At 42.1% G+C, this 21,261-nt stretch overlaps 1 protein-coding gene across 10 annotated transcripts in view; it reads right to left on the bottom strand.

Annotated features, from left to right (window-relative positions):
- Positions 1-21,261, bottom strand: part of ccdc142 (coiled-coil domain containing 142) — a 136,514-nt gene that overhangs the window by 26,965 nt on the left and 88,288 nt on the right. Inside the window, exon 13 of one of the 10 annotated variants that reach the window (XM_036130079.1) lies at positions 17,948-18,322. The exons of the other annotated variants lie outside the window; for them this stretch is intronic. Within the exon in view, the coding sequence (XP_035985972.1) occupies positions 18,304-18,322 (19 nt within the window). The 3' untranslated portion in view covers positions 17,948-18,303. Of the gene's footprint in view, positions 1-17,947; positions 18,323-21,261 lie in introns of those variants that run through there. 10 annotated transcript variants of the gene reach the window in all.

The following is a 21,261-nucleotide window of genomic DNA, read 5'->3' as shown; positions in this document are numbered from 1 at the left end:
AGGCCCTTCGGTGAGACGAAAAACCAGCTTCATTCGACTAAATCCCCAAGAACCTATTCCTGCAGGGTCCTCTGTGAGAGAAGAAGCCGAGGATGGAATCAAGGATTCCCCCGCAGCTAGACGGGGCAAACGGTCACATCAGCAAGCCAAGGATGGAATCACGGATTCACCCCCTGCTAAACGAGGCAAATGCTCACATCAGCATGCTGAGGACGGAATCAACGCCTCACCCGCAGCTAAACGGGGCAAGCGGGCGCGTCAACAAGTTGAGGAAGGAATCAATGATTCACCCGCCGCTAAGCGCTGCAAACGAGTGCTGACCGACCTGAATGAAATTGACAATGATTCAGGAAATAGGATCTTCTCAGCTACTTGGCAGTCGAAGACGGGGGTTAGCGGTCGATGGTTTTTCCGTGCAAGTCTCAAAAAGGCTCAAGATAAAACACAGACGGTTATGTTCATGCTGGATTATTATAATTCAGAATGTGGAATCTTCAGGACATTGCTAACCATCCCCTTTGATGCCTGGCGTGACAAGATGATCGGAATAGCAGACCGGATTTCAACGCTGTTTCGCGACTGCCGCAACTGGAAAGACATTTTGGGGGTCAAGAAAGCGCTTGCTTTATAGACCCGCCCCTCACAACTGCTAATACCACCCCTTCAACGTTAACCACACCCTTCTCAGTATATAAATACAACCAGCCAGACCGATCGGGACTCCGTGCAACTTCGCTGACAGGACTTCTTACCAGAGAAAGCATCCTCACATCGCTAAAGAGAAACACCATGATCTGGACCGGATCTCGCCCTGAAGGCCTCAACCTACACCAAGAGATCTTTGTTTTAAGGAGTGACAATTCCGAGTTTACTCCCTCACCACCTCAAACGGCGACCCAGGATGAAGATTCACAAGCGGTGGATCTTCCTGCCTCCCCACCGCTTTTCCAAGACTCAGAGCTCCCCTGCAGCCAAGGAGATCCGGGCTCCGCGGTGGAGCACATCCCTGAGAGCCAGATGGATCAGGCCTCAGCGCCACCTGAGGATGACTCAGAGCTCCCCTGCAGCCAAGGAGATCCGGGCTCTGCGGTGGAGCAAATCCCTGAGAGCCAGACGGATCAGGCCTCAGCGCCCCCATCGCCACCTGAGGATGACTCAGAGCTCCCCTGCGGCCAGGGAGATCCAGCATCGCCATCTGAGAGCCAGATGGATGCGACCTCAGCACCCCCATCGCAACCTAAGGACACCCAACAGACGGTGAGAGCGGTGGAGATGAAAACGATGGGTGGATTCGCTTCGGTTTCATCAGAGCGGTGAAAACTGTGGTGTACCATCTTTTGTACCAAGCAATCAAAAAGTTCATGCATGATAAATGTTATGGGTGTGCTCACGATCGTCCTAGTCAAAAAGAGCATGAATGCTTAGACGATACTGAGGATGCATTCTTTGAAAGCAACTACTATCGTATAATGCCACTGCTTTGTAATGAGCGTTTCATCGGAGCCATTCAACACTTTCTAGCCGCACGCAACATTCATCAAGACAACGATGCAGTTAATGCTGTCGCACAGGCATATCTGTACGAATTGACGCTGGTCAAGCAGGTGTATGACCCCCTCAATGTTGCATTTGCTCACGCAGTTGAAGAAAGCTCCGAATATAGAGATCAGCTTCTAGCCGCCTTTGATTACTGGCGAGGGTCTTGAAACCAATGCATACATGTTTTCTCTTGTCTTTCTATTTTTATATATTAAACTAGTTAGTGACATCGTATTAAAAAGAGTGTCTGTTTTATTTTCTACATCTTTTCTTTCTTTCTTATATGAAATGATTGTTTTACAATTAGTTTGTGGTATAATAAATGAGTGTAATTTCTTTCCTGATGAAATGATTGTTTTACAATTAGTTTGTGGTATAATGAATGAGTGTAATTTCTTTCCTGATTATGTTAATAAAATATATAAAAACTTGAATACAGATGTCTTCTCCTTCATTTAGCATCACTACGTGTGTGGGAAGGTATGGCTGAAGCAAAGTTAATGAAGCATGTATATTACACACCTGCTCACCCAGGTTCTTTTGGTGGAGTAGATAGATTACAGATGTCTATGCAGAGTGAAACCGGGAAAAAGGTTCCGATTGAAATGGTCCGAGACTTTTTATCAAAACAAGATGCATATTCTTTACATAAACCAGCAAGAATAAGATTTCCTAGAAATAGAGTGTTTGTCACCAGGCTTCTGAGACAGTTTCAAGCAGATCTTTGTGATATGCAGAGTTTATCCAAAGAAAACGACGGCTACAATTATTTATTAACCGTTATCGACGTATTCTCCAAAAGAGCCTACGTCAGAGTTTTAAAAAGGAAAACAGCGTCCGATGTCGTAACAGCTTTCGAGTCTGTTTTAAAGGAGAGTGGGGTTCCAAAGAGACTTCAAACTGACGATGGTAAAGAATTTTTCAACAAATCATTCAAAGCGTTAATGGATAAAAACGGAATTGAAAATTTTTCCACAGCTAGTGAAATAAAAGCCTCGGTGGTTGAGAGGTTTAATCGTACGTTAAAATCAAGAATGTGGAGATATTTCACAGTAAACAACACTCTCCGTCATGTAAACGTGCTTCAGGATCTGGTCAAAAGTTACAACCACAGCTATCATTCGAGTATTAAAATGGCCTCTGTGGAAGTCATCGCAACTAACGTTTTTCAGGTGTTTCAGAATTTGTACGGGACTAATTCCAAACGCTGCACAAAACTCAAGATGGCGTTTAAGCAGGGTGATCATGTCAGAATATCGAAAGTGCGTGGAGTGTTTGACAAAAAATATGAACATATTGTGAAAATATTCACAGATGAAATCTTTACAGTTACAGAAGTTATACAGCGATCTCCACCCGTCTTCAAGCCGAAAGATTTAGATGGAGAGCCCGTCCGAGGTTCTTTTTATGCTGAGGAGCTTCAAAAGGTGAAAATGTCAAAAAACAAAATGTATCAAGTGGGTGAAATATTAGACAAATGCACAGTTCGGGGGGTCAGATATTTATTTCAAAGTTAACCGCACTGCTAACATGCTAACTTTTCAAGCAGGTGGCCAGAACCACCTATGTTTTTACGCTCCAATCGCCTTTATGTTAGGCACGGAACCTGGAGAATGGGTCAAATTCGACCACTGGCACGCCCCTCGACCTATAGACTTTAAGGCAGGGTTCTACCATCTGTATTTCTACAGCGACGTTGTTGCCTCCCAGATGGTGGGTGACATTCACGCACCGCTATTGCGAACCGTCCAGGTCCAAGGTGTTTTTGGGGATGTTATTACGGAAACTTTCCATAATCCTTACTATTTACCTGTTGCTAAGAAACACATTGAAAATATACAAGTTGAAATAAAAACGGATCAGAACACCCCTGTGAAATTTACATACGGAAAGTGCATCGTGAAGTTGCATTTCAGACCTGTGACCACACACCGAGCATTCACGTGAAACAGATTGTGGATATAAAAAAACACGCACCACTGCGACCGGAATCATTCATAGCCGTGCAATCATTCGCACCAGCAACGTTGCAACGTACTAAAACGTGAGAAGGAAAAAAATAAATAAAAAATCAAGAAAACATGGTTTTCCTGAGAGAAGACCCACACCGTTTCGTCTCCTATTACCAAAGCCAGGTTGGGGGCGCTTTACCAGGTTTCCATGGCGCTCCCGTTATGTACGGGCGGGGGATTGGATCCATTTTTTCAAAACTATTTCATTTTGTATCGCCCCTAGTTAAATCCGGCTTCGCAATAGCGAAACCCCATCTGAAAAGGGCGGCCACAAACATTGCTTCAGACGTCATAGGTAAAGCAATGACCAAAATAACAGGTGTGAATAACCAGGAGGGGTCAGGGGTGATGGTTTTGTCAAAAAGGGCTAAAAGGCGACCTCCGGGGCAACGTGTTTGGCGCTCACATAAACTCGCACCGCGGAAGAAGAACAAGCCAGTTCGCAACAGCAAGCCTAGGAGAAGGAAGTCTGCTGCGAGCAAGGATATATTTAACTGATTTAGTATTTTCATTAAAAATCAATCATGGCTCTTTTACATCAGAAATCGTCAGAATGTACCCTGGCCGAACTCGATCTTTTCACGGTCCCTATGACTCAACTATCTGTGGAAGATAAGATTTACACCGAAATACTACCTGTGTCAGCTATTACAGACACGGGACCTATTGAGTTCTTTATCCCCGGAGATGGAGAAAAATACCTGGATTTGAACGACACCTTGCTGCACGTCCGTCTAAAAATTACCAACGCAGACGGGAGCAATCTGGCTAATGATGCAGCCATCGGACTCATAAATTACCCGTTGAATACAATGTTCAGTCAATCCGACGTTATGCTGGGAGATAGGTTAATTTCACAGAGTAGCGCGACTCATCCTTATAGGGTGATTATTGAAACCTTACTCAATTATTCGGAGGACACTTTAAAGAGTCAATTTAGCGCAGGTCTCTTTTACAAAGATACAGCTGGAGCAATCGATTCTATTGTTACGTCAGACGGTCCTAACTTGGGTATGAACTGCAGAGCTTCATTCACCGCTTATTCAAGGGAATTACACCCGATGGGACCGTTTCACGCTGATATTTTCTTTTGCGAAAGACTCCTATTGAACTCTGTCGACATGAGAGTTAAATTGACCAGAGCTAGCGATGCATTCTCTTTGATTGGACCTCGTGATTCAACCTTCCGACTGAAAATTCTAGGGGCTTCTCTATTTGTGAAAAAAGTTTCAGTCTCCCCGGCTATCCGGTTGGGCCACGCTTCTGCATTAATGAGAGGAAACGCTCTATATCCACTTTCCCGCGTGAACGTGAAAACATATTCTATCCCAGAAAATTCCAGGATATGTACACAGGAGAATCTGTTTTTGGGTACCCTACCTAGATACATAGTTTTAGGTCTGGTCAACCTCGAAGCCTTCACAGGCCGGAGAAGCATGTCGCCTTTCAACTTTAAGCATATGGATGTAGAATATTTAGCTCTCTGCAAAGATTCAATTCAATTCAATTTTATTTATATAGCGCCAAATCATGAAACATGTCATCTCAAGGCACTTTACAAAATCAAGTTTAATCATATTATACAGATTGGGTCAGGTTATACAGATTGGTCAAAAATGTCCTATATAAGGAAACCAGTTGATTGCATCAAAGTCCCGACAAGCAGCATTCACTACTGGGGAACCGTAGAGCCACAGGGAGAGTCGTCTGCATTGTACATGGCTTTGCTGCAATCCCTCATACTGAGCAAGCATGAAGCGACAGTGGGAAGAAAAACTCCCCATTAACGGGAAGGAAAACCTCCGGCAGAACTGGGCTCAGTATGAACGGTCATCTGCCTCGACCGACTGGGGTTACAGAAGACAGAGCAGAGACACAACAAGAGAGACAAAAAAGCACAGAAGCACACATTGATCTAGTAATCTGTTCTACATTAGATGGTAGTAGCGGGTGAGCCGTCTTCTCTGGATGATGTCACAGTTAACAGAACGCCAGACCAGGTATACCTACTATGAAGAAAAAGAGAGAGAGCAAAAAGTTAAAAGCTGAAATGACGACAGTCATTTCAATGTAATACAATGCAATACTGGAGAACAGTAGACTGAAGAACAGTAGAAATCAGTAGAGTGAGAAAATTAGACCCTGATGTCCTCCAGCAGCCTAGGCCTATCACAGCACAACTATAGAGATAGCTCAGGGTATGAGCCACTCTAACTATAAGCTTTGTCAAAAAGGAAAGTTTTAAGATTAGTCTTAAAAATAGATAGGGTGTCTGCCTCACGGACCAAAACTGGGAGTTGGTTCCACAGGAGAGGAGCCTGATAGCTAAAGGATCTGCCTCCCATTCTACTTTTAGAGACTCTAGGAACCACCAGCAGACCTGCAGTCTGAGAGCGAAGTGCTCTGTTAGGAACATACGGGGTAATCAGAGCTCTGATATATGATGGACCTTGATTATTAAGGGCTTTATACGTTAGAAGGAGAATTTTAAATTCTATTCTTGATTTAACAGGAAGCCAATGAAGGGAAGCTAAAATTGGAGAAATATGATCCCTCTTGTTGATTTTCATCAGAACTCTTGCCGCAGCATTTTGGATCAGCTGAAGACTTCGAACTGCATTTTGTGGACTTCCTGATAGTAAAGAATTACAATAGTCCAGCCTTGAAGTAACAAATGCATGGACTAGTTTTTCAGCATCACCCCTGGACAGAATGTTTCTAATTTTGCCGATATTCCGGAGGTGAAAAAAGGAAACTCTGGAAACCTGTTTAATATGGGATTTAAATGACATGTCTTGGTCGAAAACAACACCAAGATTTTTAACTTTATTACCAGAGGCCAAGTTAATGCCATCCAGATTAAGTGATTGATTAAGAACTTTATTTTTTGAAGACTCTGGCCCAAAGATTACAACTTCTGTCTTGTCAGAATTTAAATGCAGGAAATTTAAAGTCATCCAGCTTTTGATGTCATCAAGACATGACGGCAGTCGAAGTAACTGATTGGATTCATCAGGATTTATGGATAAATATAGCTGAGTGTCATCAGCATAACAGTGGAAATTAATCCCATGCTGTCTGATAATTTTGCCAATCGGAAGCATATATATAGTAAATAGAATTGGTCCAAGGATTGAACCCTGTGGTACTCCACAAGTGACCCTAGAGTTTGAGGAAGATTTATTATTAACATGAACAAACTGGAATCTGTCCGGCAGATAAGATTTAAACCAGCCTAATGCTTTTCCCTTAATCCCTACAGTATGCTCAAGTCTTTGTAGGAGAATATTGTGATCAACTGTATCAAATGCAGCACTGAGATCTAACAGGACAAGTATAGACACAAGCCCATTATCTGAGGCCATGAGAATATCATTGGTGACCTTCACCAGAGCTGTTTCAGTGCTATGATGAGCTCTAAAGCGTGACTGAAACTCCTCAAGTAGGTCATTACTTTGTAAATGTTCACATAGTTGATTAGCAACTACTTTCTCAAGAATTTTAGATAAGAAAAGAAGATTAGATATAGGTCTGTAATTTACTAACTCATCTTGATCAATAGATGGTTTCTTAAGTAAAGGTTTAATAACAGCTACTTTAAAAGCCTGTGGTACATATCCATTTACCAAGGATAGATTAATCATGTCTAAAATAGGACCACTGATCAGAGGGAATACCTCCTTAAACAACTTGGTTGGGATTGGGTCTAACATACAGGTAGAAGGTTTAGATGAAGCTAAAATTTTAGATAGCTCAGAAAGCTCTACTGCTTTTAAACAGTTCAGACACTGCGCAGGTTCTAAGGATTCCTCCAATGCTGCCTCACTTACTGAGGACGAGGTAATCATGTTTGGGAGGATGCCAATTATTTTATTTTTAATGGAATCAATTTTATTTATGAAGAATCCCATAAAATCATTACTGCTAAGAGCTAAGGGAATGGATGGATCAACAGAGTTGTGGCTCTGGGTAAGTTTGGCAACTGTACTGAAGAGAAATCTAGGATTATTCTTATTCTCCTCAATTAATGATGAAAAATATGCTGCTCTAACTCTGCGAAGGGTCTTGTTATACAACAATAGACTGTTCTTCCAGATTAGGTAGGATTCCTCTTGGTGTGTAGAGCGCCATTTTGTCTCCAATTTTCTAACATTGTGCTTCAAGGAACGCAGCTCTGAATTAAACCAAGGAGCCAGCTTCCTGTGAATAATCACCTTCTTTTTTAAGGGAGCTACATTGTCTAATGCAGAACGCAATGACGAAGTCATACCGTTTACAAAGACATCTATTTGTGAATTGGAAGAAACAACATTGCTGCCATCTACAGGGCATTTCTGCAATACGGAGGATATTAAAAAGGGGACAGACTCTTTAAGTTTTGATACAGCATTATCCGATAAAGATCTACTATAATGGAACCCTCTTTTGGGGGTGGAGAACTCAGTTAGATTAAACTCAAATGTTATTAAAAAATGATCAGATAGGACAGGGTTGTGAGGAAATTCTGTTAATTCTTCACAATCAATGCCATATATCAGCACAAGGTCTAAAGTATGGAGCCAAGAGTGCGTCGGTTTATGCACATTTTGAGCAAAACCAATTGAATCTAGGATAGTTTTAAAGACTACACTAAGGTTATCACATTCTGTGTCAACATGGATGTTAAAATCACCCAGTATAATAGCCTTATCAGTATTTAACACCAAATCAGATAAGAAATCTGACAACTCATCCAAAAACTGAATGTAAGGGCCTGGTGGACGATACAAAACAACAAACAGAAGAGGTTTTATTGCTTTGCAATTAGGATGAGGGAAACTGAGGGTTAAATGTTCAAAAGAACTAGTTATTATTTGGCCTGGGACTAATTAATAAATCAGACTGAAAGATGGTGGCCAGAATCTCTTCCCACAGATCTGGGAATGTGGAAATTTGAATAATTGGAGGGAGTTGACTCATTTATCTATTTAGCCAGGTTTGTGGCTACAAGATGGCAGACAGGTGCCAGCCAAAGCATTTCAACCTCAATTCAACGATGGTATTTCAGTGAGGGAATATTACAACATGTTCACCGCTACAGGTCGTCATTTAAAAGACCTTCCTTTGAGCATCGCTCGAGAGGACTTTAACGAAGGTTACTCCCTGTTTGTTTTTAATCTCAACCCGAGCGAGGACGCTGACGCTCTGTCCCCGGTGTGTAATGGGAATTTGAGACTGGAAATGAGGTTCAGAGTTCCTCTGCCTCACACGACCACCTTGATTGTGTACGCATGTTACGATTCAATTTTGGAAATCGACTCAAAAAGGCAGGTCTTGGTGGATTTTTATTAAAAACATGAATAACCACGAAATCGAGAATTTGATGCATCATCTCCTGGGGGATTTATTTCACGGCATCTGGGCATCTGATCAGCTCCCGCTGCTGAAGCGCACGTACAAAGGACCGGCCTATTTCATCGTAAACACTCATCCTTCACACATGCCTGGAGAACACTGGCTAGCTTTGACTTTGGAAGAGAATGATCAAGCCACCTTTTTCGACTCTTATGGATTCAGTCCTGATTTTGAATTTTATCCACCAAGCATAGTGACATTTTTGAAAGATAGATCCTCGAAAATGGCGCTCTACACACCAAGAGGAATCCTACTTAATCTGGAGGGACAAACTATTGTTGTATAACAAGACCCTCCGCAGAGTTAGAGCAGCATATTTTTCATCATTAATTGAAGAGAAAAAAATAATCCTAGATTTCTCTTTAGTACAGTTGCCAAACTTACCCAGAGCCACAGCTCTGTTGATCCATCCATTCCCTTAGCTCTTAGTAGTAATGATTTTATGGGATTCTTCATAAATAAAATTGATGCCATTAAAAATAAAATAATTGGCATCCTCCCAAACATGATTACCTCGTCCTCAGTAAGTGAGGCAGCATTGGAGGAATCTTTAGAATCTGCGCAGTGTTTGAACTGTTTAGAAGCAGTAGAGCTTTCTGAGCTATCTAAAATTTTAGCTTCATCTAAACCTTCTACCTGTATGTTAGACCCAATCCCAACCAAGTTGTTTAAGGACATATTCCCTTTGATCAGTGGCACTATTTTAGACATGATTAATCTATCCTTAGTAAATGGATATGTACCACAGGTTTTGAAAGTAGCTGTTATTAAACCTTTACTTAGGAAATCTTCTCTTGATCAAGATGAGTTAGTAAATTACAGACCTATATCTAATCTTCTTTTCTTATCTAAAATTCTTGAGAAAGTAGTTGCTAATCAACTTTGTGAACATTTACAAAGTAATGACCTACTTGAGGAGTTTCAGTCAGGCTTCAGAGCTCATCATAGCACTGAAACAGCTCTGGTGAAGGTCACTAATGATATTCTCATGGCCTCAGATAATGGACTTATGTCTATACTTGTCCTGTTAGATCTCAGTGCTGCGTTTGATACAGTTGATCACAATATTCTCCTATAAAGACTTGAACATACTGTAGGGATTAAGGGGAAAGCATTAGGCTGGTTTAAATCTTATCTGTCAGACAGATTCCAATTTGTTCATGTTAATAATAAATCTTCCTCAACTCTAGGGTCACCTGTGGAGTACCACAGGGTTCAGTCCTTGGACCAATTCTCTTTATTATATATATGCTTCCGATAGGCAAAATTATCAGACAGCATGGGATTAATTTCCACTGTTATGCTGATGATACTCAGCTATATTTATCCATAAATCCTGATGAATCCAATCAATTACTTCGACTGCAGTCATGTCTTGATGACATCAAAAGCTGGATGACTTTAAATTTCCTGCATCTAAATTCTGACAAGACCGAAGTTGTAATCTTTGGGCCAGAGTCCTCAAAAAATAAACTTCTTAACCAATCACTTAATCTGGGTGGCATTAACCTGGCCTCTGGTAATAAAGTAAAAAATCTTGGTGTTATTTTTGACCAAGACATGTCATTTAAATCCCATATTAAACAGGTTTCCAGAGTTTCCTTTTTTCACCTCCGGAATATTGCCAAAATTAGAAACATTCTGTCCAGGAGTGATGCTGAAAAACTGGTCCATGCATTTGTTACTTCAAGGCTGGACTATTGTAATTCTTTACTATCAGGAAGTCCACAAAATGCAGTTCAAAGCCTTCAGCTGATCCAAAATGCTGCGGCAAGAGTTCTGATGAAAATCAACAAGAGGGATCATATTTCTCCAATTTTAGCTTCCCTTCATTGGCTTCCTGTTAAATCAAGAATAGAATTTAAAATTCTCCTTCTAACGTATAAAGCCCTTAATAATCAAGGTCCATCATATATCAGAGCTCTGATTACCCCGTATGTTCCTAACAGAGCACTTCGCTCTCAGACTGCAGGTCTGCTGGTGGTTCCTAGAGTCTCTAAGAGTAGAATGGGAGGCAGATCCTTTAGCTATCAGGCTCCTCTCCTGTGGAACCAACTCCCAGTTTTGGTCCGTGAGGCAGACACCCTGTCTACTTTTAAGACTAATCTTAAAACTTTCCTTTTTGACAAAGCTTATAACTAGAGTGGCTCATGTTACCCTGAGCTACCTTTATAGTTTTACTGCTATAGGCTTAGGCTACTGGAGTATATCAGGATCTAATTTTCTCACTCTATTGAGTTCTACTGTTCTTCAATTATGCATTATGTGTTGTCATTTCTGCTTTAACTTTCTGTTCTCTCTCTTTTCTCTTCATAGTAGGTACACCTGGTCTGGCGTTCTGTTAACTGTGACATCATCCAGAGAAGACGGCTCACCCGCTACTACCATCTAATGTAGAACAGATTACTAGATCAATGTGTGCTTCTGTGCTTTTTTGTTTCTCTTGTTGTGTCTCTGTTCTGTCTTCTGTAACCCCAGTCGGTCGAGGCAGATGACCGTTCATACTGAGCCCGGTTCTGCCGGAGGTTTTTCCTTCCCGCTAATGGGTGGTTTTTCTTCCCACTGTCGCTTCATGCTTGCTCAGTATGAGGGATTGCAGCAAAGCCATGTACAATGCAGACGACTCTCCCTGTGGCTCTACGCTTCCCCAGGAGTGAATGCTGCTTGTCGGGACTTTGATGCAATCAACTGGTTTCCTTATATAGGACATTTTTGACCAATCTGTATAATCTGACCCAATCTGTATAATATGATTGAACTTAACTTTGTAAAGTGCCTTGAGATGACATGTTTCATGATTTGGCGCTATATAAATAAAATTGAATTGAATTGAAAATATTGTATCATAATCGTCAACTTCAAGACACTCTATCCGTCGTGTGCGGCCATTACTGTGTTTATTATCTGTGTCATAAAGCCTGTGGGCTTTCAGTGCATGACATACTGGCTACCTACCACGATGATGTTAATGAAAATGATCTCATGGTATATGATTTTGTGAAAAAGTATCAGAATTGTAATAAAATAGGGCCTCGTGTTCGTTTATTCACGGAACCTGCTCTTTACAAATGTTTAAAGATTGTTACAAGTTATAACCTGTCTAAAATAAAAACACTGTACACATGAATAATTTGAAACATTAAAGTTTTCTTTATTACAAATTCATTTCTCCAGTTTTTATTTCATACAGACTTTTAGGGTGAAAATTTCAACCATGCAGGGGTTTTGCTGAGTCTTTTGCTTCGAGCACGGCCATTTTCAGGGGTGGGATGCTCAAAGTCTATTCCGGAGAATTTAGGGGACAACACAATTTTTCCTTTACGTTTCATGACGGGCTTATCTTTGTTCTTCTCCAATACACCCGCTTCTGCCATGCCTCTGTATTGGTCACGAGCTTGCGGATTACTGACTGACGACACGGGGATGTTTAACTCCTTCAGGGTGGCCATGAACGGGGTCCAACGTGCAGGTTCCTGACTCTGTGTTTTCCTCCTAATTGGAAGGAGGAGGTTTTTCAACAAATCGACCAGATGTGAGCCCCCCATCACACGATCGCGGTAAACAAATTCCCCTTTCGAAGTCCAACTCGTACCAACTTGCGTTAACCTTTTCAGTATGTATTCAGCATTTTTGCAATCTCTGTTAGGCAGAGCTCTTAAAACCTCCATAGCGGTTTCATCCAATTCAACAGGAGACGCTGTAGAAGCAGTAGAAGCAGAGTCCGCCTCTTTATTTTCAGGCACAGGGTCACGTTGCATAGTTAAAGTCACTCGGGGTTCCTCAAGCTGATCTTGTTTCATTAGAGTCAGATATCTCTGCAGCAGAGCGTTGTACCTTTTAATTTTTTCATAAGAACTCAGTCCCGGTTCATTCAGTATCTCTCTCATTTTAGAATCCAAATCCTCTTCAGCGGATGGAAGGGTCCGCCGGGGTCAAACGTTTGAACTGATGTGGTGAAACCAGATATATCTTTTGCGCAGTCCAAAGAGACATTTTTTCTCATCTCCTGATGAGACCTCCCACCAGCTCTCCGATTAAAGGAGCCACAACACTTAACAAGGGCAGAATGAATCCACCTGTTTGATTTTTCAGAACCGACTGCTTGCGTTTTAAGCCAGTTCTTTTATCAGCCAGCAATCTGATGATTTTTTTCTGCTTTTCCAATTTTTTATGCTGGGAATGAGATATTTTCACGTTACCTTTTAAGATGTTCAGAGCTATTTCACACAAGGCTTTGAGAAAGTCGGGTGAGCAGTGAGCAAGAATGTCTTTACGCTTCTTTGCTGTGGCTTGATATAGCGCTCTGAATAAGGGAATGTTCCTTCTTATGCGAGCTGACATGATAAATTTAATTTAATTTCGGTACATAGATAGCCGGCCACTGACCTGGGAGCATTCCTGTTCTCAGTCTGAAACGATCTGGGCAAGTGGGAGTCAGATCCACGATTAAATAGCCGTGAGGATCTCTGGTGGCGTCTTGAAAACTCTCCATGAAGAAAGTTTTCTCTGACGGGAATATTTGACGGGCTAATATATTCAGTTGCAGTTTATCTCTGGGATTCTTAAACAGCACTATATAATTAGCGTTTAAACTAATGGTTCGGCTATACTTCCTTTTATGAAAAATATTCTGGGTTAACATTATAACACTCATATTTTTATGATGTCTGTATTGAGTGAAAATTTTCACCACTTCCGGATGGTCTGAAGCCTGGAAAATCACATCGTCTAAAATAACCAAATGATTTTGATCAGGAGGAAACAGATTTTCATAATTAAAAGAATCAGGTAGTCCTTCGATGAATTTAATCTTTTTATTCATTTTTTGCAATTCAGAATACATACTTTGAAAACAGGTGTAAATCCAAACGATATTTACAGGAACAACATCCATAACATGGTTACAATTCTGCAAAACACTTTTAACAAAAAAAGATTTACCACAATCACTCGGCCCTGCTATTAGAAGTGAAAAGGGAGTTTTGAATCTAGGATCAAATTCGACCCCCTGTGTTTCACGGGAGAGAGACATTTTATTTAGATTTTTTATTTTTCTCAGTTAACCTTTAATAACCAAACGGAAGAGTTGTACCGTCAGAAAAAAGCCTTCTCTTGTCATACACCACACGGAGCGTTTTCTGAAATGTGGCATTTTGAAGCTGGAAGTTTCTTTTATGCCTTCTGATTGTGTGCTGTGGAGCTTGTAAAACACCCCCTGTAGAACCTTGCAAATAACCTTCAACCAGCTCTTTTACACTGTCAAAATCGCAAGAGACTACTGTCCCATTTGTTTTTTACCTTTTTTATTATTATTATTTTGGAAAAGACTGTGTGCTGAAATTATATTATTCATTTGAAACTGAGATCAGAATGGAATCAAATAGGAATTCCTGAAAGTACATCATATAGCTTTTACTTTTACAATAACTGTTATCATTATAAAAGCTACAATCAAATTACTCGCAGAATTTTTTGATCTATGCTTAAAGACAGTCCGTATATGTTCATCATTTCATGTACCTAATAACTTTAACCGACATGCGTACAGCAGTCACAAATATTACAAGTACACTGAAATAAAGACTAACTGGATAAATATTCAACAGCCGCAGCCCCATTTTCATAGGGCAGACAAACTCTTGACGTTTCATTCTGTTACAAAGCAAAAGCCTATCATGGTATGCAGAGAAACAAGAGAATGCCTTAAATTCTCATTTAATAATGCCTGCCTTGCTTTCACAAAAGCTGGCTTGCACGTCATATACACCCTAACGAATAGGCTAAAGTCTTACAAGATTTCTGGATTAACAAGAGTGCATGGCCTACAGCAGGAAAATGGAGTGTGTATCCCACGATACTTGAGTCTGAGTGACGGTCTCAAGATAGAAATAAACATAAAAAGTTCAAAAAAGCTAAAATAACCCATAAAACCACGCAATAACTCTTTCATATAGGTGTTTTCTAATGTATTTTCAAAATAAACCATGTTTTATCGGTTTTAGATCAGTTTTTAAAAGGTTTGAAGAGCCTCACGAGGAGCAAAGCATGATGGGAAATTTCGGCTCCCCCGCCGTCTCTTACGTCTTTTTGTGGTTTAGAATTGAGGAAAAGGTCATTTCGATGTCATCCAAGCACAAAATAAATCTACCAAACATATATCAGACAAGATGTATTTGATTGATCCGACACGTGGGGAAATATTGAGCCGCAGCGGCAGCAGCAGCATAACATATAGAAATCAGGCTAAACATGTCTATACATTCTTACATCCTATAGTTAAATCCATTTTGTTCCATAAGAGGCTATGGGTTTACCGAAATATATAAATAAAGGTGAGCTATTAAAAAGAACAGCATGAAACCAAATAAGAAGAATAATGGTCTGACATTTTAGCTGCTCCTTTGTAGAAATATTTCAGGCTTTAGTTGTTTTTGTTTCTTACATTGTTACTGCATTTAAGATACAGAGTAAGAGATTAGTGAGAAAAACTGATTTATTGATTACACACATTTTGGAATCCTGAGAAAAAGAGGGCAATATTTAAAAACGTAGTGGGTAAAAAGTTAAATTAGTCATGGGTGAATTAGAACCATATTGTTACAATTTACTTTTGTTTATTTTTAATGAAACGCAAGGAATTTTAACATGTTATCACGATAGAGCTGACTGTTTGCTTTAAGGATGGTAAAAGCAGACTTTATATGTTTTTATTCAGTAAGACCGATTTAGAAACCATTCTCTAAAACAGAAATGCCGGAGTCCTCAGCCTCAAAAAAAAAAAAAAGAGCTAAAGCTTGGTCTCTTCTGACCATAGCACACAGTTCCTGTCTAAGTTCCAGAACAGTTATGTTTTCAGTTTGTGATGGCAGCATAGCTTAGGCTTTATTTTTTCTACCCTGACTCCCAAGCAGCTGGTTGATTTATAATCTGATGATGGTTTTAGAGATTTTGTATTCCGAAAATGTTGCACTTTGCTAATAAAACACTTGTTTATTATTATGGAATTTAGTTTTATCCACACTGCAGGCCAGAGGTTGTAAAGTGGTGGTGTTGGTTGCTTTTATTCTTTAGGGATGCTATATTCACTGTGGTTTTGAGTGGTCTTACCTATGTTAGACTGGTCATGAAGGCCAAAACATCCTCTTCCATGTTTTCTGTCTGCCCTACATGGCTAGCGATAAAGTTTAAATGGGACTCCTTCTATTTGTCTTTCAACAATGGCTTTTCTGTCTAAATGTGTCCATAACTTCATCCCTGACCTATCCGCTGTGTTCCTTCGTCTTCAGAACGTTGCCTGTTTTTATTAATGTTCTCTATCAAACCTCTGAGGCTTTGTGAAGTGACTTTATTTACTGCTGATATGGTTTCCCTGGGTTTTATTTAGGGGGTATTAGAGTAAAGGCAAACTGAACTCAAATTCACATAACACTTTTAAGACTTTAATTTTTAAAGCTATTTTAAAACTATTTATTTACTACGATATACTAGAATCTTTCTTTCGCTTGACAATTATGCACTGCTAGTCTATCACATAAAATCCAATTTGTCTTCGTCGACTTGTTGAATGGATGAAAATTGTAAAAGAAATCGGTCTTTTCTTAGTTTGAGGTAGATTTGTAAAGTTTTATTGATCCATAAGACCTCCAGCTCTAATCACACCAGAAGGGGATTCTATAAATTATTCACTCGTGGACGTGGCAAGCACATTCATGTCAGATTTTCACTGGTAAAAGGCCAAAACTGTATAATTTCCCTTCAACCTCACAATTCTGAACTACTCTGGTTTGATCAAATATATAAAATCAACATATAATACACTGAAGCCTGTGGGTTTAATGTAACAAAAACTGGAAAACTTTTGTTGGAAAACAGGGTAGTGTATGTCCTTATAAGTCGCCATGTAGCAGAATAGTAACAGGAAAGAGCCTTATTTTTTCTCTGTAAGCAATCGGAGAAAAACCGTCTTTGCTAGCACGTCGTAAAACCCTAAAACTCGCCTGATAAGCTTTGATCTTATCTTTTTACCACCCCTCACCATTGCGTGTGGATTGCAAAAAGGGGCATTCTGCTGCATCATGCTGCAGGTTGTCTCATTGGGGGACACCTAGCCCAGCAGGGGATGGGAGCCTCCCTTTGCAGCCTCTAAACTTGTCTGATTGAATAAGCTTTGATCTTACATTTATTTTTTCCCTCAACCTTATGCCGGTTGAGACGCGACGTCACAAACAAACGCGTCGGAGTATTCTTTTAACAAACTCCTCTCAAAACAGCCCGGCTGTAGCTCACGTTCAGTTGACTATTAGAATGACGGGGAATATTACGTTCTCAGCAGAGTTACTGAGCGTGTCTGTAAATGTACCGTTTGCTTAGAGGGAGAAAGAACTGAGGAGAAAACCTATCTTGCCGTTGTGTGGTTATTGGCAGAACAAGAGTGGAGCATGTATGGAGATGGTATTTTATTTATTTATTTATTTAGTCTCATTTTTCTTTTCCGTTGTTCTGTATGAGCTACAGATTTATGTGTAAAATCTGTTTATTGTCATCAACCACAGCCCTTCAGTGTCAAGAGCAAAGATTCCTATCCTGCAAATGCAGACTATAAGTCTACAGGTTTATACAACTAAAGTTACACATTTGATAATAAGTAACCCTACAATAAGCACATTTCTTGACCAACCCCATATGCATTAAAGAATAATTAAATAAATAGGCAAATAAATACTTGAAGTAATGTGTGTGTGTGTGTGTGTGTGTGTGTGTGCGCGTGCGTGCGTGCGTGTGTGTGTGCGCGCGTGTGTGCAGGGTGGGGGTCAGGAAGGGGGGTCCGGAAGGGGTTCACATTGGGGTGAGAGGTCTCATAAAAAGGGGAGGGGGTGAGGAAGGAAGGAAGGAAGTGGGACAGGTGTGACAGGTGTCATAAAATGAGGAGGGGGTCAGGAAGTGAGGGATGGGTGAGAATTCAGGAGGGGGGTTCCGGAAGGGGGCGGGACTTCCGGTGGGGGGGGGGGGGGGCTAATGACATGGCCAAGGGGGAGCATGTACGGAATAAACAAGGTCCCACAGGTGACGTTGTGGACCAGGGATTTAGCCTTTCCCAAGGCGACATACTCAGTTCTTCCATGAGGTATAATGAAAACCAGTCATAGACAGACTCAGAGACACCAATAGTGGAGTTTAAATGATGGAGGAGGATGTTGTGATCCACAGTGTCGAATGGTGCAGTCAAGCCCAGGAGGATGAGAAGAGATGAGGAGCCGGCATCTGCTGTCATCAACAGGTCATTTGTGACCCTGACCAGGGCTGTTTCTGTGCTGTGGCGCAGGAAACCAGGCTGAACATTCAAACAGGTTGTGTTGTTTTACATGGTCCTGAAGCACCTTTAAAAGGAACGGAAGGTTGGAGATAGGCCTGTAGTTGGCAAAGACTTCTTAGACTTAGACAGCTTTATTTGTCATTTTGTATGCACAGAGTGCGTACAGAAAGAAATTTCGTTTGCATACAGCTGAAAATTGCAGTAGATTACAGGGTAAAGTAAATTACAGGATACAATTACAGGATAAAATTACAGGATAAAGTGCAGCAGTGATTTAACAGTACAACAATTGAAATGTAAACAGTGCAGGAGAAAGACAGTGTGCGATCACAGTGTACAGGTGAGTATTAAAAAACATTTGTATGTGCAGAAATGATTTGTGCAAGAATGCATTATAAGGATGCAATAATGCAAATGTGCAAATATGCGAATGTGGTACAGAGTCCAGTTAATAGCTTCAGCAGTTAACAGTCTGATGGTGACAGGGAAAAAGCTTTTGCAGAACCTGGTGGACCTGCAGCGGTGCTGCGGAACCTCTTCCCAGAGGGCAGCAGGGAGAACAGTCCATGGTGGGGGTGTGAGGGGTCCCTGATGATGTTACGGGCTCGGGCCACGCAGCGCTCAGATGAAATGTCCTTAATGGAGGGAAGAGGAGCCCAGATGATCTCTTCTGCTGTCCTCACCACTCTCCTCACATTCTTCCAGTTGGAGGCACTGCAGCCTCCACACCACACAGAGAGACAGCTGGTCAGAATGCTCTCTATGGTGCTTCTGTAGAAAGTCGTGAGGATGGGCGGGGGCAGGTGGGCTCTCCTCTTCCTCCGCAGGTAGTACAGTCGCTTTCTGTGCCCTCTTCACCAGTGACATGATGTTCACAGACCAGGTGAAGTTGTCCGTGATGTGCATCCCCAGGAACTTGGTGCTGCTGACCACCTCCACAGCTGAGCTGTTGATGAGCAGTGGAGCGTGGTGAGGCCGGTTCTTCATGAAATCGACGATGATCTCCTTCGTCTTCTCCACATTCAGGATCAGGCTGTTGTCTCTGCACCAGCCCACCAGCTGCTCCACCTTCTCTCTGTAGTCCTGGTCGTTGTCGTCTCTGATCAGGCCCACCACCGTTGTGGCGTCTGCAAACTTCACGATGTGATTGGTGGTGAACCTGGGGACGCAGTCATGAGTCATCAGGGTGAACAACAGGGGGCTCAGGAGGGGAGCCCGTGCTGAGGGTGATGACATCAGAGGTGTTCTGTCCGACCCGGACTGACTGAGGTCTGTTGGTGAGGAAGTCTAGCAGCCAGTTGTGAAGAGGTGTGCTGAAGCCCAGATGTTCCAGTTTTCCCACCAGGTGCTGTGGGATGATGGTGTTAAACGCTGAACTGAAGTCCAGGAACAGCGTCCGAATGTGCGTGTTCTTCTCCTCCAGTTGTGTCAGGCTCAGATGAAGAGCAGAGGAGATGGCGTCCTCAGTGGAGCGGTTCCGTCGGTAGGCAAACTGGAACGGGTCTAGTGTTGGGGGGAGACTGGAGACGATGTGTTCCTTTACCAGCCTTTCAAAGCACTTCATCATGATGGGAGTCAGTGCAACAGGCCAGTAGTCGTTGAAACAGGTGACTTGAGGTTTCTTTGGCACTGGAATGTTGGAGGCAGACTTGAAGCATGCTGGCACTGTAGCTTGCTCCAGCGAGGTGTTAAAAATGTCTGTGAGAACACCAGCCAGCTGACCTGCACACTCCTTGAGCACCCACTCAGGTATGTTGTCAGGGCCTGGGGCCTTCCGCGGGTTGACTCTCCTTAGAGTCTTCCACACGTCGGCTGTGTCAAGGCAGAGCACCTCCTCTTCCTGATGGGGGACACCTTTCACTGCTGGAGTGCTGTTTAGTGCCTCAAACCTCCCAAAGAAGTTGTTTAGTCCGTTAAGAAAGTCAGCATCAACTTCACCCACCGGGGGTGAGGGCGTGTTGTATTCAGTGATCGCCCGTATGCCTTTCCACATGCTCCTGGTGTTGCTGGCGTCATGGAAAAGCTCCTGGATTTTCTGGCTGTGGTTCCGCTTCTCTGGCCTGATGGCATGGTTCAAGTTGGCTCTCGCTGTCCTGAGTGCCTCCTTGTCACCAGACTGAGTTCCGAGCTTTTAGCGCTTGACGGACCTCCACAGTAATCCAGGGTCGTTGGTTGGCTCGGGTGATGATGGTCTTGGTGGTGCTGACGTCCTCAATGCATTTGTTGATGTAGGCTGACACAGTCATGGCGTACTCATCAATGTCGATCTTGTCCTCATAAGTTGCAGCAGCTTTGAACAAGTTCCAGTCAGCGCACTCAAAACAGTCCTGGAGCGCCTCCATTGCTCCCTCAGTCCAAACCCTTACCTGCCTCACTGTAGGTTTAGCTCTGATCAGCAGGGGCCTGTATGCAGGAAATAGCATCAAAGAGATGTGGTTTGAAGAGCCCAGATGGTGGCGGGGGGCTGCCCTGAATGCGCCTTTTATATTTGTGTAAACCTGGTCTAGAGTGTTCTCTCCCCGAGTTGCAAAATCCACATGTTGGTAGAAATGAGGGAGAACAGTTTTCATATTTGCCTGGTTAAAATCCCCAGCAATGATGAAAACCCCCTCTGTGTGTGCAGATTGCAGATCAGAGATAGTCCTATAGAGGTCACACATAGCTTCTTTTGTGTTTGCGCTGGGATGCACGTAAACTGCTGTGATGATACCAACAGTGAACTCTCTAGGCAGATAAAAAGGTCTGCAGCTAATAATCATAACCTCAATGTCCGGAGAGCAAAAACTTGTGACTATTCTAGCATTTTTACACCAGGTGTTATTGATGTAAACGCAGAGGCCGCCACCTCGGGTCTTACTGCTGAGTTCTTATTTTCTGTCGCGCGGAAAGTAGCTAGCCCCTCAAGGCTAATGGCGTTGTCCGGGATTGATGATGTAAGCCATGTCTCGGTCAGGATCAGAGCACAGCAGTCCCTGAACTCCCTCTTTGCAGAGAGCTCGAGTT

The sequence above is a fragment of the Fundulus heteroclitus genome, unplaced genomic scaffold, assembly GCF_011125445.2.
Source record: "Fundulus heteroclitus isolate FHET01 unplaced genomic scaffold, MU-UCD_Fhet_4.1 scaffold_28, whole genome shotgun sequence".
NCBI lineage: Eukaryota > Metazoa > Chordata > Actinopteri > Cyprinodontiformes > Fundulidae > Fundulus > Fundulus heteroclitus.
The sequence above is the reverse complement of the archived record's forward strand: the minus strand, read 5'-3'. Positions and strand labels throughout refer to the sequence as shown.